We start from the raw sequence: 21,895 nt of genomic DNA, 5'->3' as shown, positions 1-21,895 counted from the left end.
CGACGCCACCGAGGCCGGTTTGGCATAGAAGAGAAAATGTATTGTATACCAAGTTAAGACACGGGTTTAGTGATTTAAAAGCAGACATATCGAGTTGGCCTTAGCACCGATTCCTCATATAGTTGTGGAAATCATTTCGAAAATATTTTTAATTTTTAATATGTGAATACATTTTAGATAAAAGGCACAGACGCATTATGTGAAATTCATTGCAAAGATTGCAACTAATACATTTACAGTGGAAATGGCAAAAGTGATCGATGTGAAGAAGATTGGTGAAGGATATGTTTTATTTAACGACGCACTCAACACATTTTATTTACAGTTATATGGCGTCGGGAAGTGAAGAAGACAGTTAAAAATGTTTCTTATGTACATAAATATGAAACAAAAACGTTTCACTTAATCACTGATCAGTAAAGAATGTATAGACGTTTTGTTTGTTTGTTGTTGTTTGTGTGTTGTTTTTGTTTTTTAAATATAGCCATTACGTAATCATTGCGATGCCTTGTTTGTGTTGTTTGGTTCTTTAGCGAACCTACTGTCTCATTATCAAACAGACAACTCTGTTGCTTCTTTCTTTCTTTCCTTCCTTCTTTCCTTCTTTCTTTATTCTTTCTCTCTTTCAATAGTATTTATTTCTGTTCATATTTCAACTGAATAAATATATTACTGTCGTAACATGTATGTATTACGGAGAAGGCCCAGTAAGTTGTATAATATGTGCCTTATCCATTTTTTTTAAAACAATAAAATATGTTTCAATCCAAACGAGATGATAGGAACGCAACACATTCAACGCCACAACTAAACCCATCATGAACGATTTCCAAAATGGCAGAGGAACATTGTGTAGTTTTTATTAGTTTAAAGTTAATTTTATTTGAAACAAAAAAATTGCACGTACCTCGGAAAAAAACTAAGGTCAATAGCTTTAAGACTGTCAGATGCAGGGTTTATGTTCATATTGAGTGTTAATGACTCAGTGGGAAGGTGTAAGGTCAGCCATTACATCGACTTCTCTCTCACTAACCATAACCGTTAAATTCTAATTAACCATTAGGAATGTCTTAAACAGACGTCCCAGACAGTTACGGCGTACTGTTCATGACAGCGTTGATTTTATTGCTCGTTATATATTAGATACCGTTACAAATAAACCAAAAAAGTGTTGCCGTAGCCAATATTTTATATGACGGAGCACCCGCATTGGGGGTGGGGGGGGGGGGGGGGGCTGACTTTGAGTCATGTCATAGGGTGACAGAAATATATTAAAAGGCGGTGGGGAGAAAAGAGATGTGAGGGTGTGGGGGGAGGATAAGTGGCCCTATGGCCCCCTGGCTACGTTAGTGCCCAAAAGCGTTGTAAAATAATCGAACGAAAGCGAGTTGAATACACGTTAAAACGAGTTGTCAGATAAATGCTATAAATTCTATATCTAACATTAAAAAAACACGTTTGAATTTAAACGGCCAACTATACCTTATTAATGACATATTCTCGCTTGCACAGTTAATATTCCTCACAGAGCGACCATAAGTGTTCATTTCATTGGTCTGTATGGCTTTGACGTCTGGTCATTACTGTGGAGTCGATGATTAATAAATCAATATGCTCTAGTGGTGTCGTTAAACAAAACAAACTTTTTACCGTGGAGCATGTCTTTAAATGCTGCATTTACATGTTACTTTTCTGTGTAGTTTGACGATGATGATATTATTATTATTGCTATTGTTATTATTATTATTATGATGATGATGATGGTGATGATGATGATACTAATGTTGTTGTTGTTGTTATTGTTATTATTATTATTGTTATTATCATGATGATGATCTGACATACCTGTAACTCCTTGTTCCCATGGATACCGGACTCCTTTGTAGCCACTGGTCTGCGCATGTCTACGGACAACATCCAGCACATGAGTCCGGGAGCCAATCATTATCTTGGCGAGCTGTGGGTGGAGCATCATGATTGGTGGCATGATCCACGTGTCCATGTCCCAGAATACATGGCCGATGTAGTCGTTATACGCGGTCGACTTGTCCGGTCGTGTAATGCCGCCACGAGATAATCCCCCTGAAAAAATATACAATATTACTTCGTAAATGAAATGTCCACAATTTGTAGTCACTGTCACGTGTTTTCGGTAAATACAGCCTTTTAAAATTTATTAAAATTACAGTATATTTACCTTTTTTCATCGAATATGAATATCTCTATATGTTTAGTCAAACTACATTATGTGGAAGGAAGGAAGGAAATGTTTTATTGAACGACGCACTCAACACATTTTATTTACGGTTATATGGCATCGAACATATGGTTAAGGACCACACAGATATTGAGAGAGGAAACCCGCTGTTGCCAGTTCATGGGCTACACTTTTTCGATTAGCAGCAAGGGATCTTTTATATGCATCATTCCACAGCAGGATAACACATACCACGTATATACAAGTCGTGGTGCACTGGCTGGAGCGAGAAATAGCTCAATGAGTCCAAAGACGGAGATCGATCCCAGACCAATCGCGCATCAAGCGAACGCTTTACCACTGAGCTACGTCCCGCTCCTTATGCGTCTTAATATTTGTAAGAAGCCCAAACTGGATTTTGTCAAAAACAACCCATAATATATATTTTAGGAAATAAAATGTAATTTAATCTAGTACAAATATTAGAACGATCAGAAACACGTTTAATATACAGCCACTAATTACAATCGGTAAAAATCTTATAAATTGCAGCAAACTCAGAAATGTCCCTTTAAAGGTTATTTTGTTTAACGACACCACTAGAGCACATTGGTTTATTAATAACCGACTAATGGATGTCAAATGGTTGATACTTTTGACATATAGTCAGTCTTACAGAGGAAAACCGCTACATTATTCCAATACTATTATCCTGTTCAATTATTTAGACCCAAAGATTTTGCAAATGTTACGTTTATTTCCTATTCGATATTTGTTTTCTTTGCATTTACATGAAAACAAACCCAAACCCCGACAGGTTTTATATACAAATCATCATATAAAATGCACGAAGTTGACTTAATTCCACTTTTTAAAAATCTCTGTGTCGTTTGAATGCACGTTATTTCTCCTATAAATAACTAAGGTCATATGCATATTAAAAGCATCATTCTATAGTGCGTTTCAAACTAATATTCGGTTCTATCGTCCTATCCGCACAAATCGTAGTATGACCTATATTTAAGAAAATACCTGTAAACATGAAGCAGGCGCGGATTCAGGTGGGGAGTTCAAGTGACAAAACCTCAGTTTGAAAAAAACAAATGTATCAAATATTATAATTATATTGTGGAATACACAAGCGCGCGCGCTGAAGGGAGAAACAGACAGACAGAGAGAGAGAGAGAGAGAGAGAGAGAGAGAGAGAGAGAGAGAGAGAGAGAGAGAGAGAGAGAGAGAGAGAGAGAGAGAGAGAGAGAGAGAGACGTCATTTATGTAACGACGCACTCAACATATTTTAATCTATGGTTATAGGGAGAGAGAGAGAAGAATATGGTATGCATGCGATTGGTGGAGGTGTGACCCTCTGCACAACCCCAACCCCACTTAAGGCTTCTTTTGTATATGGAGCGGGACATAGCTCAGAGGTAAAGCGTTCGCTCATGGTAGGTCGACTGATCGATCCCACATGGTGGACCCATTGGGTTGTGTCTAGTTCCAGCCTGTGCACCACAACTGATGTATAAAGGCTGTGGTGTGTGCTATCCTGTCTATGGGATGGTACATATAAAACGTCCCTTATTGCTTATCAAAATTGCTTATCGGAAACAGTGGCCCATGTGGCGGTAGCGAGTTTCTTTCTCTGTCATAATGCTCCTTAACCGTTTTGTCTGACGCCACATAAACGTATATCAAATGCGTTGAGTGTGTCGTTAAATAAACATTTCTCTCGTATGTATGTGTAGTCTATATGCATTTCTAGTCGATTAGTTTATAGGTTGTTAGGTTGTTTGATAGTGAATGATATGGAAATAAATTGTTTTTGGTGTTAAAAGAGTTCATGCATACATTAAAGTAATACTCCTGATGGGTATGGAGAAATAACTTAATCAGTCGACGAACTCATTTCTTCATCACTATCTTCGTTAAGGGGGACTATCACAGGGGGTATTTTATTTCTTATAAAACTATTTTGTTTTCTAAAATCTTCTTCGATCTTTATTACATGTTTAACTGCGTCAGAGAAGTGTGTAGGTGTGACAGAGTTCAATGCATGTGCAAGTTCTCTCCGCACCGTGGTCATTTTACCATCATTATGACGAGCTATGTGCCCTTTGACTTGACTCCAGATCAGTTCTATCGGAATGAGTTCAGAATGTCTTGGCGGCAGTCTTAGACACAAGTGCCCATGGCGTTCAGCAATACCATCAGTAACAAATTGCTTTGCACATTTGTTACTTTTCACAAGTTCATAAAGAACTGGCTTTGTCATGTTACTCTCAAAAGGTATATTTTTGTTTCGTAGCCACGACTGAATTTCTTCCCTTTTAGCGTTTAGTGCAGGACATCGTGTAATCTCAGTTAATTTGTTGTGGTAGCTTGCGTTATCCATGACGATAACAGAAGGTTCTGGTAGAGAAGGCATAAGATGTTCTTCAAACCATTTGATGAAATTGTCATGATTCATCTCACCATGATAGTCTCCGTCTGTTTTTTTAGCCTCAAAGATCAATTCACAGCCATCTATCAATCCATATTTATCACAACCAGCATGACAAATAATAAGTCTTTTTCCCTTCCCAGTCACCGAATAGAGTTTAGGAACTCGATCAGCAGCGTCTGATTTCGGCAGGTGATTGGCGGTACTTGTGCCCGGGTGGATATCTGTCCAGTGGTGGGATGTTGTGTGGTTGACATTCACCCAGGTCTCATCTTGATACACTATTAAATACCCCTGTTCTCGTAAACTGGATATTTCATGGAGATAGGACAGTCTCCTGTGTGATATATTGGCGTCCTCAAAAATCACTTTTCTGGTTGTAGACATATGTTGGTATTTAAAATCGAGGTCATGGAGTGTTCTTCGTAAAGTTGATATGGATATGTTGATTCCACATTTCTCCCTTAAAGCCACGTTAATCTTATGTAATGTAGGTAATTCGCCCTCTCTATAAACTCTATATACTCGTCGTCTAATAACATTTTTATCAAATAAATCGATGAGTTTTTTAACAGTGATTTCTGTGCTTGGATTCGTAGAGCTTAGATTTTTCACAGTTCTTTTTACTGTTGAAACCGAAACTTTAAGTGCAGCGGCAACTCAATCGACAATTCGATAAGAAGCATACCTAGGTCTACCGCGCTGATATTCATCTTCGTTATAATCGAAAACGTTCTTAATACACAATTTTACATGAACTGAAGTGTTTTTCGATTTACCCATATTTTTCCTCAAATAACAATAACAAGAATGTCGACTACTACATTTTCAATGAATTTATATACCCTACCTAACTTGTGTTTTACGTGGTTTACACATTGCTACAATAGCACGTGCAGTCATAGATCGAAATAATGATGTTATTGACCAAGCAATGCTATCGTATTTTGAACATTCAGGGCTGTGTCTGCGGGATGAAAAAGTGGTTGAACCCATACGAGTCGGAACAATAGCCCTTTGGTTTTTCGCATTACAAATGTAACACCCCACCCCCAAACCCCAGCCCTAGCACCACCCTAAATACTATATATATATATACGTATGAGTTCCCAATTTAGAGGCAAATTAAATAACATTTTAATTATTATTTGATGTTGGTGGCCTTTGACATTTTATTCCCCCCCCGGTCTTCTGGGTCCGGCCCTGCATTAAATTTATTTATAAATTTGGAAAGCACATTCCTGCGGTGTGTGAGGTGATTTGTGTTTATTACTGTGCTACACCTCAGTTGTGTTTACATTAGCTAAATTTATTAAATATAATGCACCTACAAGAAAGGGTTACATGTTCTGTTTGTTTACATCTATGTTTAACGGAAAGATTAGACAATGCTGTTACACACTGCAAAACAATAATAACCTTGATTTAGTGAAACAAGCTCTATAATGGCCTTCACGTAGCCTCAGATCCCAATGTTTCGACATGAAAATTACCTTAGTTATTTATAGGAGACATAACGTGCATTCAAACGACACAGAGATTTTTAAAAAGTGGAATTAAGTCAACTTCGTGCATTTTATATGATGATTTGTATATAAAACCTGTCGGGGTTTGGGTTTGTTTTCATGTAAATGCAAAGAAAACAAATATCGAATAGGAAATAAACGTAACATTTGCAAAAAACTTTGGGTCTAAATAATTGAACAGGATAATAGTAATGGTGCACTGGGTGGCACGAGAAATAGCCCAATAGGCCACCAATCGGGATCGATCTCAGACTGACCGCACTTTACCACTGGGCTACATCCCGCCCTGGTGTAGGAGATTAAAGTTAAAATGTGTTCTGTTTAACGACACCACTAGAGCACAATGATTTATCAATGATCAGCTATTGGATGTCAAACATTTTGTAATTCTGACAATTTATTTGAGAGAAAACCGCTAGTTTTTCCAGTAGCAGCAAGGGGTATTTTATACACACTTTCTCACAGACAAGACATCACATACCACAGTCTTTGATACACCAGTCCTGGGGCACTGGTTAAGACATTAGAAAACCCAATCAGAGAATGGGTCCACTGAGGTTATTCGATCCTTCGACCCTTAGCACCACATCCCGGTGTAAGAGATTAACGCACGCATAAGATGCCCGAGGAGGAATCGATTCAGAGAAGAAGATAGACATCATCAAAGAGATACAAGAGATACCAAAAAATACGATTATAAAAACGCTGTCTAATTTAATATTTATTTTCGTGCTTTTGCCCAATTAAGGTTCAAGCACGCTGACCTTGGCTGACACCTCAGCTATCTGGTCTGTCCGTTTAGAGAAAGTCTTAATAACTGGTTGTTAGCAGTTAGTGAGAGAGAAGGAAGGAAATGTTTTATTTAACGACGCACTCCACACATTTTATTTACGGTTATATGATGTCAGACATATGGTTAAGGACCACACAGGTATTGAGAGAAGAAACCCGGTGTCGCCACTTCATGGGCTACTCTTTTCGATTAGCAGCAAGGGATTTTTTATATGCACCATCCCACAGACAGAATAGTACATACCACGGCCTTTGTGACACCAGTTGTGGAGCACTGGCTGGAACGAGAAATAGCCCAATGGGTCCACCGACGGGGATCGATCCTAGACCAACCGCGCATCAAGCGGACGCTTTACCACTGAGCTACGTCCCGCCCCCTAGTCTATATAGAGGTCATACTATTTCAATTCAATTCTTTCTTGAAACTTTGAGCAATAACTGCTCATCAGTGATGTTCCAATTATCGATTATAATCGAAAATTGATCTGTTTGGCACCGATGTAATGATCGATTATAAATATCCAAAATCGATTGTGTGGAAAAATTTTAACTGTACATGTTCTGTTACATTCTCCTTTGCTATTTTACACCTTTCATTTGTTTTTCAGCATGTTATTTGTATTTGTAACTGATGCGCAGTTATTGCTCAAAGTTTCAGTAAAAAAATGCAATTGAATTGCCACCCACTAGCCGATACATATAGTTTGTGTCCGGGTGTCTTTAAATATTCATTCAGTTTCAGTAAAGAATTGCAATTAAATTGCCACCCACTAGCTGATACATATAGTTTGTGTCCGGGTGTCTTTAAATATTCATTCAGTGGTCTTACATTTCATTTCATTTCAACTTATTTTCGTGCTTATATCCAATTAAGGTTCAAGCACGCTGTCCTGGGCAAACAACTCCGCTGTCTGTGCTTTCTGTCCAAGACAGTGGGTTAGTTGTTAATTGGTAGTGGTTAGTGCGATAGAAGAGGATGTTGTGGCCTTACACCTACCTATTGAGTCGTTAAAACTCGCTCTGGGTGGGAGCCGGTACCGGGTTGCGAACCCTGTACCTACCAGCCTTATGTCGGATGGCTGAACCACGACGCCACCGAGGACGATATTGGTCCTCCCAACTGCGACCCCCACCCCCATTAAATTAGTATTTGTTGACAGATGCGGGTAATTTCCTGATTTAATTTCAACACATCAGTAAACATGAAGATTTCAATCCTGACTAATGAAGTTTTTAAAGATTGTTTTTCTTGTCTGAAGACGGTCAGTGATGTGTTAGTGGAAATCGGCTACGGTGACGCTACTGTCATGCTCCTTCAGCTTAAAGGGGCATTCCTGAGTTTGATGTAATTTTTAAGATGTTATCGACTAACAGAGATTTTTTAACGATTGTAATTACATATCAAATATATTTTTCTGCATAAAATATTACTGGCTCTAAATTAAACGTGTTTCTGATCGTTCTAATAGTTGTACTAGGTTAAATTTCATTTTATTTCCTAAAATATAATTTTTATTTGAAGACAAAACCAGTTTGGGCTACTTACAAATATTAAGAGGACCAGAAACACATTGAATATACAGACACTGATATTCTAAACAAGAAAATATATTTAAGATGTAAGTTTAATCGTAGAAATATTTATTAGTCGGAAATATCTTACAATAGAGCAAACTCAGGAATGTCCCTTTAAAAACAGAAAAGACTGGCAGAACAAGAACGTAAAGCACAATACTGGATCATGAATATTTGTAATAAGAACTATTTTAATATTGAAACGAAGTTAGCGGTATTTGATACCTATGTAAATAGTGTTCTTAATTATGGATCGGAAGTCTGGGGTTTTCACTCAGCACACGACATTGAGAAAGTGCATATACAATTTTGTAAACGTTCATTGGGTGTACATAATAGAACTTGTAATTACTTTGTTTACAGAGAATTGGGACGATTTCCACTAGCTATTATAAGAAAGCTGAGAATTTTTAAATATTGGATAAACCTTGGTAGTACCAGTAATTGCATTCTAAAAGCTGTGTACGAGGAAATGTATGAGTATGGAGATATTTGGCTAACGAATATTAAGCAGGAATTAAATACGCTTGGGCTAAGTTATATGTGGAGATCGACCCATACCCATATCTGTTTTTATTACATAATTAAAGAAAGAATATTTGATGTATTTAAACAAAAATCCTAGTTTAATAACAGCGTCGCCAAAAGGATCACTATATAAACACTTAATAAAGGAATATCAATTACAAACATATCTGACGAAGCCAATTGATTCACGTAATATAAAAGAAATAACGAAAATTAGAATTTGTGCACACAGGCTAAATATTGAAGCTGGTAGGTACAAAAATATCGAGAGAACACAATAGTATGTACATTATGTAATATTAATGAGATTGAGGATGAGTTTCATTTTATTCTTCAGTGTCCACGATACGAAACTTTAAGAAATAGATTTATTAAGAAATACTACTCCAAGAACCCCAGTGCTTTTAAACTAATACAGCTATTGTCAACTACAAACAATAAGGAGATAAATAACCTTGGCAAATACTTACTACAGGCGAACAAAATGAGGGATATGCTATTACTACAAACAACTTAATATATCTATATTTGTGTAACCCATATTGACGATTTTTAAATATAGATATAGATGGATTGTTTTATCGGTATATGTGTATGTATTTATGTAAGTCATTCTCCACCATTGTTCCGCACTATTGTACATAATATTGTATTTCACTGTTATCATGCTGAAAACTTAACGCAATAAAGAACTTGAACTTGTTTGTTTTTTGTTTTTTTTGTCTTTTATGGGGGGTGGGGTGCTTAGCTCTTTGTCTTCAAACGCCATTAGCTACGGAAATCTATGTTCAATCGCCCAATTTCAAATCGAGATTGCTAAAATAAAATTTGTTTTCGTTGATGATAACGATACATACCATTTTGATTTGAAAATATGTTAAACATGTCCATTTATTTTCACTTCATAACTAAGAACATTTTGCTATATGATTCCATCTGGGTTTAGTATTTGTTGATATGGGTGGTGAAGATGCAGGATTCAATCCAAACCGCCAACCTGTATCCCGGGTCGAGTCCCTGGCTATCCAGAGGCTGTGTCCGGGATGGACATGCCTGAAACCTTAGTGGAATAGGGGCATGTTAAAAACTTTCAAGTGAAGCTTACCAGCTCCACTGTACACCCATGTCCCAAAAGGTAAATGCACAATATTATAAAATATCATAAGAAAACCTATAGTACTCTGCTGTTTGAGAGCTAGACGGACATTTGGACGGTTATGATCGCTCATACTCGAGCTAGGGCAAAACCCAACCAGATATCCTACCACTGGCAACTATAAATTGTTTTAATTTTTTCCCCATTTACTAAAGAGAATATATTTACAATAATATTTGTGTTACAAACTTACACACGGAAGTGAACTGTGTAATACAATTAGCATCATGTACCCACAAATTTGCATATTCTGCTCCTGTCATTATGAATATTTTAATTTCGATTTTTTGTTTCTGTCTTGTACATTACTCTCACTTACTTCATATGTTGTCAGTCATGAACTAACAAGGTTTATCGATATATTTGATATTGCAGATATATACTCTTCAAAAAAGTAGGGGAACTCTAATAAGCATTTACAATTGCCAAAATTGTAAAGTATATTAGCTGTGGGGAATGGTTAGATGATAATCGTGAATTAATTGCGCAAACATTACAATCAGTAGTTCAGTATTACAGTAGATTTTATGACCACTAAAGATCTTGAAGGACGATTGGGGTCAGAAGTGAAATTTGAAAGTTGACGTCTTTTTATCAGTAAATCACAAATTCAAACAATAAAAAATGACCAAAAACAAAACAATAACAACTGTATGATCAACAGAATGAAAAAAGATTGACAGAAATAATGTTCCACAGTGATTAATGGACCTTCCTGGAAATGATCAAAATCGTGAATGACACCCCACGCACGTGTACGGGGCAACTGCGTGATGCATGTGCAAATTATGGAATATGTTTCGGTGTGTTGATAAACAGACCTGAACGTTTTTTACTAGGATGTCTGTGGTCAAAACGTATGTTCGGTCTAATAGTTGATATTAACATTAATATTTCAGGTTCCCCTACTTTTTTTTGAAGAGTATACCTACTTCTCTGTCGAGTATGTGTGCACATGCGCACGAAGGTATACATGCTTATATGTAATTTGTTTCCATTGCTCTTTGCTTCTGTTTGACTTTGTTCAGTTCTCTGGAACAAAAGATGAAAGAGTGTGTTGTCACTTAATGCACCAAGGCAAATTAACAACGGACACACCCATTTCCGTGGTATTCTATTTCTCGCCCGAAACTACTTAACACACGAACGACATGTATATGAAGGATGTGATCTCCATCAAACAATTTTACGATTTATGCACACAGTAAGACAAATAATTCAACTTGTTTTCTTGGAAAAACGGAGCGAACGCAACAATCTAATAATACACCGACTGACGCAACAGTTAATCTATCTTCGGTATTGCTGAAGTTAAACCTATCCAGTGGCGGGTCCGGAATGTGTTTCTGAGGGGGGCTAAGGGAATATATTTAGTGGGATACAGGTCCCCCATGATCCGTCTCTGTTATTAAAGCATTAAAAGAGGCATTCTGCAAAGAAAAATGGGTTTCAACATTTTCGCCCGAAACATGGTTGATAATTTTTGTTTTTTAATTATCACACGAAAGAAACCTCATTACAATGCGGTTTTTTCGTGGGATCACTTTATTTGTTTGCATTGCCATAGTTTGACACCCAGTAGCCGATGTATTTTTAGTGCTGGGGTGTTGTTAAACATTCATTCATTCATTCAAATCAGATTTGTACTGAAAACCTGAATAGTTCTGTTACACATACAATTTCCTAAACCGCTCGACACCTTTATAGAAAACTCTTCAAGCAACTTTATTAAAGTTCCGTTTAACAGTATTATCAGACAATTCGCGCCAGTTAGTTTCCATACTGGAACAAACAAAGAAACAAAATGACGCACTCAACACATGCTATTTACATGGCATCCGACTTGTTTAAGGACCACACAGATATTAAGACAGCAACTCGCTACCACCACTCAAATGGCTACTCTTTTCGATTAGCAGCAAGGAATCTTATATAAGCATCAACCCAGTTTTTGTTACACCAGTTGTGGAGCTTTGGTTGGAATGAAAAATAGCCCAATGGACCCACCAACGAGGATCGATCCTAGATCGATACCACATAAGGCGAGCAATTATTTACCACTGGGTTACGTCACACACATTTCTATACAGTGCTAAACAAATAAACAATATAACTTTAAATCACGAAAGAAGACACCATTCCTAAATACAGGTGAGTATTGCGGTTTTGTTTATATCTTGACAACTGCACATCAAATAATACATTATTTCTTGTAACACATTTCCTTTCCATTTTTACGTGAAGCCAAGAAGAAATAATTGACCAAAGAAAAACAAAGATGTTTAGTGTCGGCTGGTACGAAATATAGACAGGTTTCGTCTGTCTTGGACACTACTCTTCTCATTTCTAAGTTATTGGCTCTGTATTTGTGATTTGTATGGTTTTTAACATCATGACTAACACCGCAAACAAAAGACTAACCATCAGTGGGCAGGAAACTAGCGTCGGTGTAATCCGGTCAGTCAAGATTTCTGTCTTAAAATTTTGTTTCTCGCTTTTGTCAGATTGTCAAGTTTCGACAACCAGACAAACGCTAACTACTATGTTTAAAAGTACACGTGTTTTCGTACGTTTCACGCCACAGAACTTTAGTTTGACCTTTTTCGAAATTCGAGTTTACTAATGCTAGGAGACGACTATCAACTGTCACGACGGAGTTGGCCAGTTATCATGCAATTTCCCCCACTCCCAACTTACAACGTGTGCGCTCAGATTAACAACTAATCGGTCGTGTGAGTTGTATACGACGAGAATCACGTTGTGACAGCGTCCAGATTAACAACTAATCGGTCGTAGAAGTTGTATACGATGAGAATCGCGTTGTGACAGCGCTCAGATTAACAACTAATCGGTTGTAGGAGTTGTATACGACGAGAATCGCGTTGTGACAGCGCTCAGATTAACAACTAATCGGTCGTGTGAGTTGTATACGAAGAGAATCGCGTTGTGACAGCGTTCAGACCAGCGACTGGACACGTGGAGTCATAGAAATTCGACATGTTGGTCAACTCCGTCGTAACAGTTGGTAGTCTTAGTCTAACATTATAACATTGACGTCTACCATAAACGCTACAAGAAAACAAAATCAAAACCCACGCTAGAAATTTGTTGATTGTTTCGGAAAGAGTTGTCTGGTTTCTGCTTGCAGCGTCTGTACTAATTGAAAACATATATCTTTAATGAACTGAAAAATAATCAACATATAGGTCTGAGTAGAGCATCACATTTAAGACCTTTATTTATGTATTTTAGACACGCTACTTAATGATTCTTTTGTTGTCGGAATTTTCAAAATTGACAGTTTTCAACACTAAACGCACTCAGTATTCTCATATAATCAGAAGAGTTTGCAAGTAGCCTTATAACAAGAATATATTCGAGATCACAGCTTTAATGTATCTGTTGGGACGGGATTTAGCTCAGTCGGTTGAGTGCTCGCTTGAGGTGCATGCGTCGCAGGATCCATTCAGCTGGTTGGGTTTTTCTCGTTCCACCCAGTGCACAACTGGACAAAGGCCGTGATATGTGCTTTCCTGTCTGTGGGAAAGTGCATATAAACGATCCCTTTCTGCATTAGGAAATATGTAGCGGATTTCCTCTGATGACTACGAGTCAAATGTTTGACATCCAATAGCCGATGATTAATTAATCAATGTGCTCTAGTGGTGTCGTTAAACAAAAACAAACTTTAATATACCCGTGGATTTTCTGTTTGAGACATTGGTCAAATAGAGGTCACGTGTGGACAATCGTCAGCTTAAGTGCAGTGAATGTCAAGGACACCCCAGGAAACCAGGCTCATCTGGTCGTTATGCAAATTATAGTCATGCAATTGTTTCAGTTGTATCAAACATATAACTCCAACAATGCTCGTATCTCAACACAAGACAGGGTTCAAAGGGAGTTTAACAAGGCCGTGGCTGCAATCCTCCAATGAACTGCTGTCAGACACGTCACAGGACGATACATCTTCCATAGGCAGACAGACAGACAGACAGACAGAAAAAGACTTTATTTACGTCTCACCTTATGTACAGATTAAAAACAAATTTAGTTCAACAATAATAATACAATAATACAGCAATAAATGTACACACGCCACTCCTATGAAGTTGAGATATACTTTAAAACTTCTAAAGACTATCAGAAATATTAAAAAAAGTATTGTATTTACAAGAAATAAAACTAAAAGCCATAAATTATGTACGTGTCTATATGTATAAAAATCTTTGGCGACGTAATACAATAAGGCGGCAACTTTTAGCTGTAATTTTAACAATAACCGGGTGGTTTAAAAGTAAAAACTGTTTTTCTTTATCTAAAAAGTTATTAAAGCTTACTACAGTAGCTACTGCCTTTTTAAAAAATATCTATTCTAATATCATCATAAAGAGTACTGAATATTTTATCTTTAAGAAGACAGCCATTACTAAGACTGATTCGATAAATGCTATCAATAATAGAACTTCGATCCCCAAATTTAATCAGATGTTAAATCAAACAAATGGTATTTGAAACATGTGGTCTAGAGATTGAAAAAAGAAACCCGCTGCTTACACGTGAACTAATCGGTTTTTTTTATTTTAGAAAACGTCCCTTGTGTTTTTCATATCGATTTTTTGCCATTTTGTAGACGTCTGATACTACAGAATACAACTAGAAAAATCGACAATCAAAAAAATAATAATGCACTTAATCTCCAAGTGTTTTTCTGGCATTAATGATGGTAATTTAGTACACTTAAAACTATTATCAGTAAGATCAATATGAAAAAAGAAAGAAATGCAATGTACAATCGATTGAAATCAACGTTTTATTACATACATATTTAATCTTATTACAATAACAAAGATCGTATATATATATATATATATATATATATATATATATATATATATATATATGTACACACACACACACTCAACAGAAACAAGAAAGCACATAGTAAAATAGCGCTATATTTAAATAACTTCAAATATGTACATACATGGCAAGTTATTATAGGTGTAACCACCTAGTTCCTTCAAATAAATGAATCACATAACACAGTACACGCCATAATCTTGTTATAATCACGTGCATGTGTGTACATGTATATATTTGACGGAACTAGGTTGTTACACCTATAATCACGTGCACCTGTGTACGTGTATATATTTGACGGAACTAGGTTGTTACACCTATAATCACGTGCACCTGTGTACGTGTATATATTTGACGGAACTAGGTTGTTAAACCTATAATCACTTGTATGTGTGTACATGTATATATTTGACGGAACTGGGTTGTTACACCTATAATCACGTGCACCTGTGTACGTGTATATATTTGACGGAACTAGGTTGTTACACCTATAATCACTTGTATGTGTACGTGTATATATTTGACGGAACTAGGTTGTTACACCTATAATCACTTGTATGTGTGTACGTGTATATATTTGACGGAACTAGGTTGTTACACCTATAATCACTTGTATGTACACATGTATGTACAAGTACATGTATATAGTGAATACACGATTATGGCGAATACAGTCTTATGCGATTCATTTATTTGAAAGAACAACATCTGTAGGCTGTTACACCTATAATCACCGAACCAAAGATTTGTGTTGACAACACTGTAGAAGATAGAAGATAACCATCCTATACGAAGATCGGGAATTGTGCCCGAAGATACACGAAGCATGTTGACCGGAAATGATATATGCTTTGTTAAGTGATGCAGAAAACAGAATTGTAATAACCCACAGCTACCTTGAGATATGATGCGCGGTATACCTCGACAACCTGTCTCCGGGCTGTAGCGGTGAGGTCACCGAATCTTCGTTTAAACAAACTGTGCAGCCATTGTAAAATGTTTTCGAGAAACAAAGCCTTTTAGGTGACTAAAAATTACATATTAAATATATAATTTTGTTCAGAATTTTCCATTGTTTGTATAGTCAATGCGTTAGCGGTCGTGTGCTAATAATATTCTCAGTCATTTTCCATTTTAATTCGTACACCTGTACGAAATTATTGGAAGGTAAAATCTGGTTCCAGCTACTGAAAATTATAGGACAACAAACTTCCTGTTTATTACATACACTGCTATTCTAAACAAGAAGATATCTTTAATATGGCATGTTCGTCATCAAAACGACTCCGTAAGGCGTAAACATGTTACAATGGCAACCAACTAAGACTAGACCCCTAAATAGATACTGGGTTCACAGGCCTCGAAAAACTGCGAGAAATGTCGTTTCGTTCTCGCAAATCTAATTTTGCATCACCTATATTTTGTTCGTGCAAAATTTGGAGCACCATTTACATGGATATAATGGGTTAAGCAAAAAAGAAAATGGGTTACATGGCTTTATTTTTGCGTAACCGATAAATGGGTCACGCAGATTTTCAATTCTCAGAGGCATGGTTTACATTCTTATACCAGCTCCCACCCAGAGTGAGATCGGCGTAACGGCGGTGTGGGCAGGTGTAAGAACACTACACTGACCCCCTCTCACTGACCACTGACTATTGACAGCATAGATAGCTGAGATGTGTGTTCAACTTACCGTACTTAAAGTCGTAAACCCTAGTTTCAACCCGTGAAAATGGGCACTAAGTTTGATTAGTCTACAAACATATAACACATATGTATAGTTACAATATAGTGAAACAAGACTGTGATGCTGAAACGGAGGGGGGGGGGGGGGATACTCGTAAAAAAACACCTAAACAAATTCTCCATAACCATTACCTCTCAGAGGCACGTGCGTTGTAAAAAAAGAAAAAAGAGAACAAATGTAAAAACACCAGGATGACCAGAAACACTTCGGATGTGCGGAAATGGAGAATCTAAACAATAAAATCTAAATAATGTTTGATTTCAATTATCAAAAACAACTCCAACTGTGAAAAATATGCCGTAGTGTTTACAAACTAGGGTCTGTCACTTTAAATCTTAATTGGAAAAGTTAAGATAAATGAAATTAACACTTATTAAACATCCTGTATACCTATGTACAGTCCTTCCTAACCTCCCATGAACATTGTTTTTTTCGTAAATAATTTCAGTTTGATTTGACGTAAGAAGAAAAGTAAAAGTGTTTTAAAAATAAGACATCCCAATAGTTATGTGTACAATTTAGAAAACAATCAACTCAGAAATAACTAACTTGTAGTATAAACCATAATAAGAATAAAGAAAACGACGTTCCCTAATGGGAAGGACTATAGATGTATTAAAGTACACTCATGAAACTCCTCACAACAACTATGCGAGTTATCCTACTATTGTACGACACTGTACATCTACCCTTGCTTTATACGTACAACCATATAAGCTCTTTTGCTAAATGTAATATTCACGTAAAGCAAATACACAATACTGTATCAGTCAAGTCAGGCGCTAACATACTAAAACATAATTATTACAAAGACGTATAGTCAACGACAGAAAGCGTACACGTTTCCTTCTGAAATAGTAGAAGGTAATATTTAAATAATAACAAAATGAAAAACATGTGTGTGTGTGTGTGTGTGTGTGTGTGTGTGTGTGATATATAATATGTTAACTAGCTTTTATAACTGAAAAACAACATACGCGTAACGTATATTTCAAGTCAGGTAAACTCGTCGGATGTTGATGTAGCATTTACAAAATAAGAAAAAAAGAAGGAAAGGCACCCCCCAAAAAAACAAAAAACAATACGCTATAGGGCAGTAATATAGCGACGTTTGATATGTCAAGATGATTAGCAAAGGAGACCAAATTATTGAATTCAAGTAGAAAAGTAAATCAGTGCTGCTTAGTATGCCAAGATGATTGGCACCCCCAAAAACAAATATGCTTGGATTGTAAGACTTGAATTCCAATAGGGCAGTAAAATAACGATGACGATGACGAAATGCCACCGTTGGGGAAGGATATGCTCAGCTATCGCGAACACCTGATATCATCACTGTTACTACAGTGATTCATGAGTGCATACCATCACAGCTATATTTATTCTAAAGAGCTCTGTCCGGTATTAGTTTGGATTTAGTATGCTAGTCTGGGTGTGGCAGTCCTCTTTGTGGCAAGAGAGATGAAAACTCAAGTGAAAGATCTCCTCGAGTGTGGCTGTCCTCCTATAGACGAGGCACTAGACACAAATACATGGAATCAACCACTATTTTGTCAAATGCCCATTCGACTCTGCATTGTGCAGAAATACGACTCTGATCATGTATTACAGTTTTGTCGTTCAGATTTAGTATGCCGAAACACGTAAGACGTGAATTCCAATGGTCACAATCATGCATGTTAGAATACTGTGGTGTATATATATATTTGTTTCATTCTGTGTTGTCGTTATAAACGTTGATTTATTCATTCAAAGATAAAATGTGATTGTATCAACAACAAAAATAAAAAATAAAAATAAAAATACACCATATTGACACATACATTAGAATGGAATATCGACGGACATTAGACAAAACGCTGAGGCTCAATATCAATATTGCAAAGCAGAAACCAATTAATGATATTTTTTTTGCACTGATATGTCAACGAAGCGAAAAACTAAACGAAATTGTAATCAATACACAAAATAAAGATATTGACTTGGTTAAAGAGAAACGCGATATGTAATTAGTCAGATGTAAAATTTCCCATGACCACGAAAAGAGCTTAAGTTTGTATAACAATTAATTTCATTTTAACTTATGTCCGTGCTTATATCCAATTAAGGTTCAAGCACGCTGTCCTCGGCATATATATCAGCTATCTTTACAAACTGTATAGGTAATTTTGGTTTTAAAATACAGGTATGAAGACAACTGATGGAACAACCAGGTAAAGCACGCACACATCTACCTTTAGTCTCTGTACTGCATTATGGGGGCGAGACGTAGCCCAGTGGTACAGCGCTCGCTCGATGTCCGGTCGGTGTGTGATCGATCCCGGTCGGTGGCTATTTCTCGTTACAGCCAGTGCACCACGACTGGTGCATCAAAAGCCGTGGTATGTACTACCCTGTCTTTGGGATGGTGCATATAAAAGATCCCTTGCTGCTAATCGAAAAGAGTAGCCCATGAAGTGGCGACAGCGGGTTTCCTAACACAATATCTGCGTGGTCCTTAACCATATTTCTGACGCCATATAACCGTAAATACAACGTGTTGAGTGCGTCGTTAAATAAAACATTTCTTCTTTTTTTTGTACTGCATTATCGACTGCTTCAGTACAAATACAGAGGAAGCTGCATACCTTGGCTTTTGTAGTATTTTGTCTTCACCTCTATATTAAAAATGAGATTTAATCTATACAATTTGTTGGTAGTACCAAACCAAATAACTTCCGGCTGGGTCAAAGTTCGAGGTGCACCCAACTTTTAATAGAGAAGTGAACACCACAAGTCCTGTGATTGGTTATAAATGTGAGTGTGTTGGTTGTAAAAAAAATCAGTTTCATCTGGGCTAAAAATGTATGCAATTTTATTTCATCTAGTACCACTGTGTCAAGTAGCCTTGTGCTTGGAACATGTATGGGGTACCTGTAAAAAAAAGTACTCAAATTGATGGATTTGAAATAACCCACACCTGGTAACTTGAAGACGGCCAGACCCTGCATACAGGATTTCCTCCCAACACTAATGTCCAGGACATTAAGTTATTACTTCATACAGGTCCAGTCATGTTTGTGTTTCTTTCCTCAGACAGTGCATTTTTTTAATACTGATATTTCTTTGATGTACCTGTTCAGGTCTCCTAATCTAGGGGTCAGTCAAGTGCATGTGTTTTAATGGAATACTTTAAAGGAGTAGAGGTACTCTGACTATCTTTGTTGTCTCTACATATATACCTGAGTACACACACCCAACTGACAGTAAATATCTTCAGGAGTTTTATTTTAAAACATTTTGTTGTTTAATATGACATATTGCATTTGTACAAAACTGTATACAATATATATGCCTTATGAGGTGTACATTATATTAGGTTGCACTGTAGAAACAACAGTTTCAGTGAGGCTGTCACTTTATGTCAGAATACACCAGATCCTAGTTGTCATAAAAACACATAGCTGGACACTTTTTGAAAAATGTATGTTATCAGTATAGGTAGTACTAAACCAAATAACTTCCGGCTGGGTCAAAGTTCGAGGTGCACCCAACTTTTAATAGAGAAGTGAACACCACAAGTCCTGTGATTGGTTATAAATGTGAGTGTGTTGGTTGTAAAAAAAATCAGTTTCATCTGGGCTAAAAATGTATGCAATTTTATTTCATCTAGTACCACTGTGTCAAGTAGCCTTGTGCTTGGAACATGTATGGGGTACCTGTAAAAAAAAAGTACTCAAATTTTGTGCGGAACTAGGGTAGTCATAGACGCTACCCGTTATCTCAGAAATGAGCAGCTTGACACCCACTTTTTTGTGATTTACTTTAAGGGTGAGGGGTGGTAGTATTTATATCCGTAGCGTCTATGTCGATTGATACGTTGCAGGTAGGAGTTTTAGCCACATATGTTACTATGGGATTTGATTTGATAGTATACACTCTGTTGATGATTTGTTAAGAAACTTTTTTGTTTTTATAATAATGTATGTAAATCATTTTCTGAGAGTTGGTATGTGTTTAAAACTTAATAATATACCGTGACATGACTTTTAGCATTGTTTAGTTTATGCCAATTTTCCGGTTCCCTTTTAACACAAACGAACTATAATAGTAAAGTAAGTAAAAGGAGCAGATCATAGTTTCAACCCGTGGCAATGGACACTAAGTTTAGTTAATCGACAAACCTGCAATACATTTGGATAAGATTGTAATAGAGAGAAACCAAAGTCTGTGATGTTTAAACAAGGAAATACCGTCCAAATATAGACTAGCGGTTGTGACGATAACCATTACTTCTCAGACGAACGTGCGTTTTTAGAATTATGAAAAAAATGCATTTTAACGTATTACAAAAACCTGGATAACCAGAACCATTTCAGGTGCAGGAAAATGAATATTCTAAATAATAAAATGTAAAGACTTCTAATTAAAATGATCAAACACAGCTTTAATAGTGAAAAATATGTTGTACTGTTTAAAAACTAGAGTCTGCCTCTTTTAGGGAATATTTGTTTAACGACACTTCAGCAGACTTTAACATACGGCTTTCATGGGTCTACCTGATGGTTATATTGCCGCTTATACAGTCAGTATCCAGTTCTGTGGCTCGTACTTCCGTGAAAACAGTTTTATTTAACTACACTACTAGAGGACATCGATTTATTAATCGTCGGCTACTGGATGTCACATATTTGGTAATTCGTTGATATATAGTCTTAGAGAGAAAACCCGCTACATTTGTCCATTAGTAGCAAGGGATATTTTATATGCACCACCCCACAGACAGAAGAACACATACCACGGCCTTTGATATACCAGTCCTGGCGCACTGGCTAGAGTGAGAAATAGCCCAATGGGCTCACAATTCCACCAAAAACAATCAAACAACAACAAAACCCCCACAATAAATCAGACCTAACCCCCAAAACACAAACAAACATTATATCAAACATCACCTATCAATAAAACAACAAAACCAAAACGCGCACACACACACGCGCGCGCACACACACACACACGCTCACACACACACACACACACACACACAAACCCACAAAAAAAAACCCTGCCTGTAATTTTATTAAAACAT

The 21,895-nt window shown here is 36.8% G+C and overlaps 1 protein-coding gene across 1 annotated transcript in view; it reads right to left on the bottom strand.

Annotated features, from left to right (window-relative positions):
* LOC121372683 (protein-glucosylgalactosylhydroxylysine glucosidase-like) overlaps window positions 1–21,895 on the bottom strand; it is a 120,868-nt gene that overhangs the window by 30,841 nt on the left and 68,132 nt on the right. Inside the window, exon 3 of the mRNA XM_041499133.1 lies at window positions 1,846–2,082. Within this exon, the coding sequence (XP_041355067.1) occupies window positions 1,846–2,082 (237 nt within the window). The remainder of the gene's footprint in view (window positions 1–1,845; window positions 2,083–21,895) is intronic.

This window comes from Gigantopelta aegis, chromosome 4, assembly GCF_016097555.1.
Source record: "Gigantopelta aegis isolate Gae_Host chromosome 4, Gae_host_genome, whole genome shotgun sequence".
In the NCBI taxonomy this organism is placed as follows: Eukaryota; Metazoa; Mollusca; class Gastropoda; order Neomphalida; family Peltospiridae; genus Gigantopelta; species Gigantopelta aegis.
The sequence above is the reverse complement of the archived record's forward strand: the minus strand, read 5'-3'. Positions and strand labels throughout refer to the sequence as shown.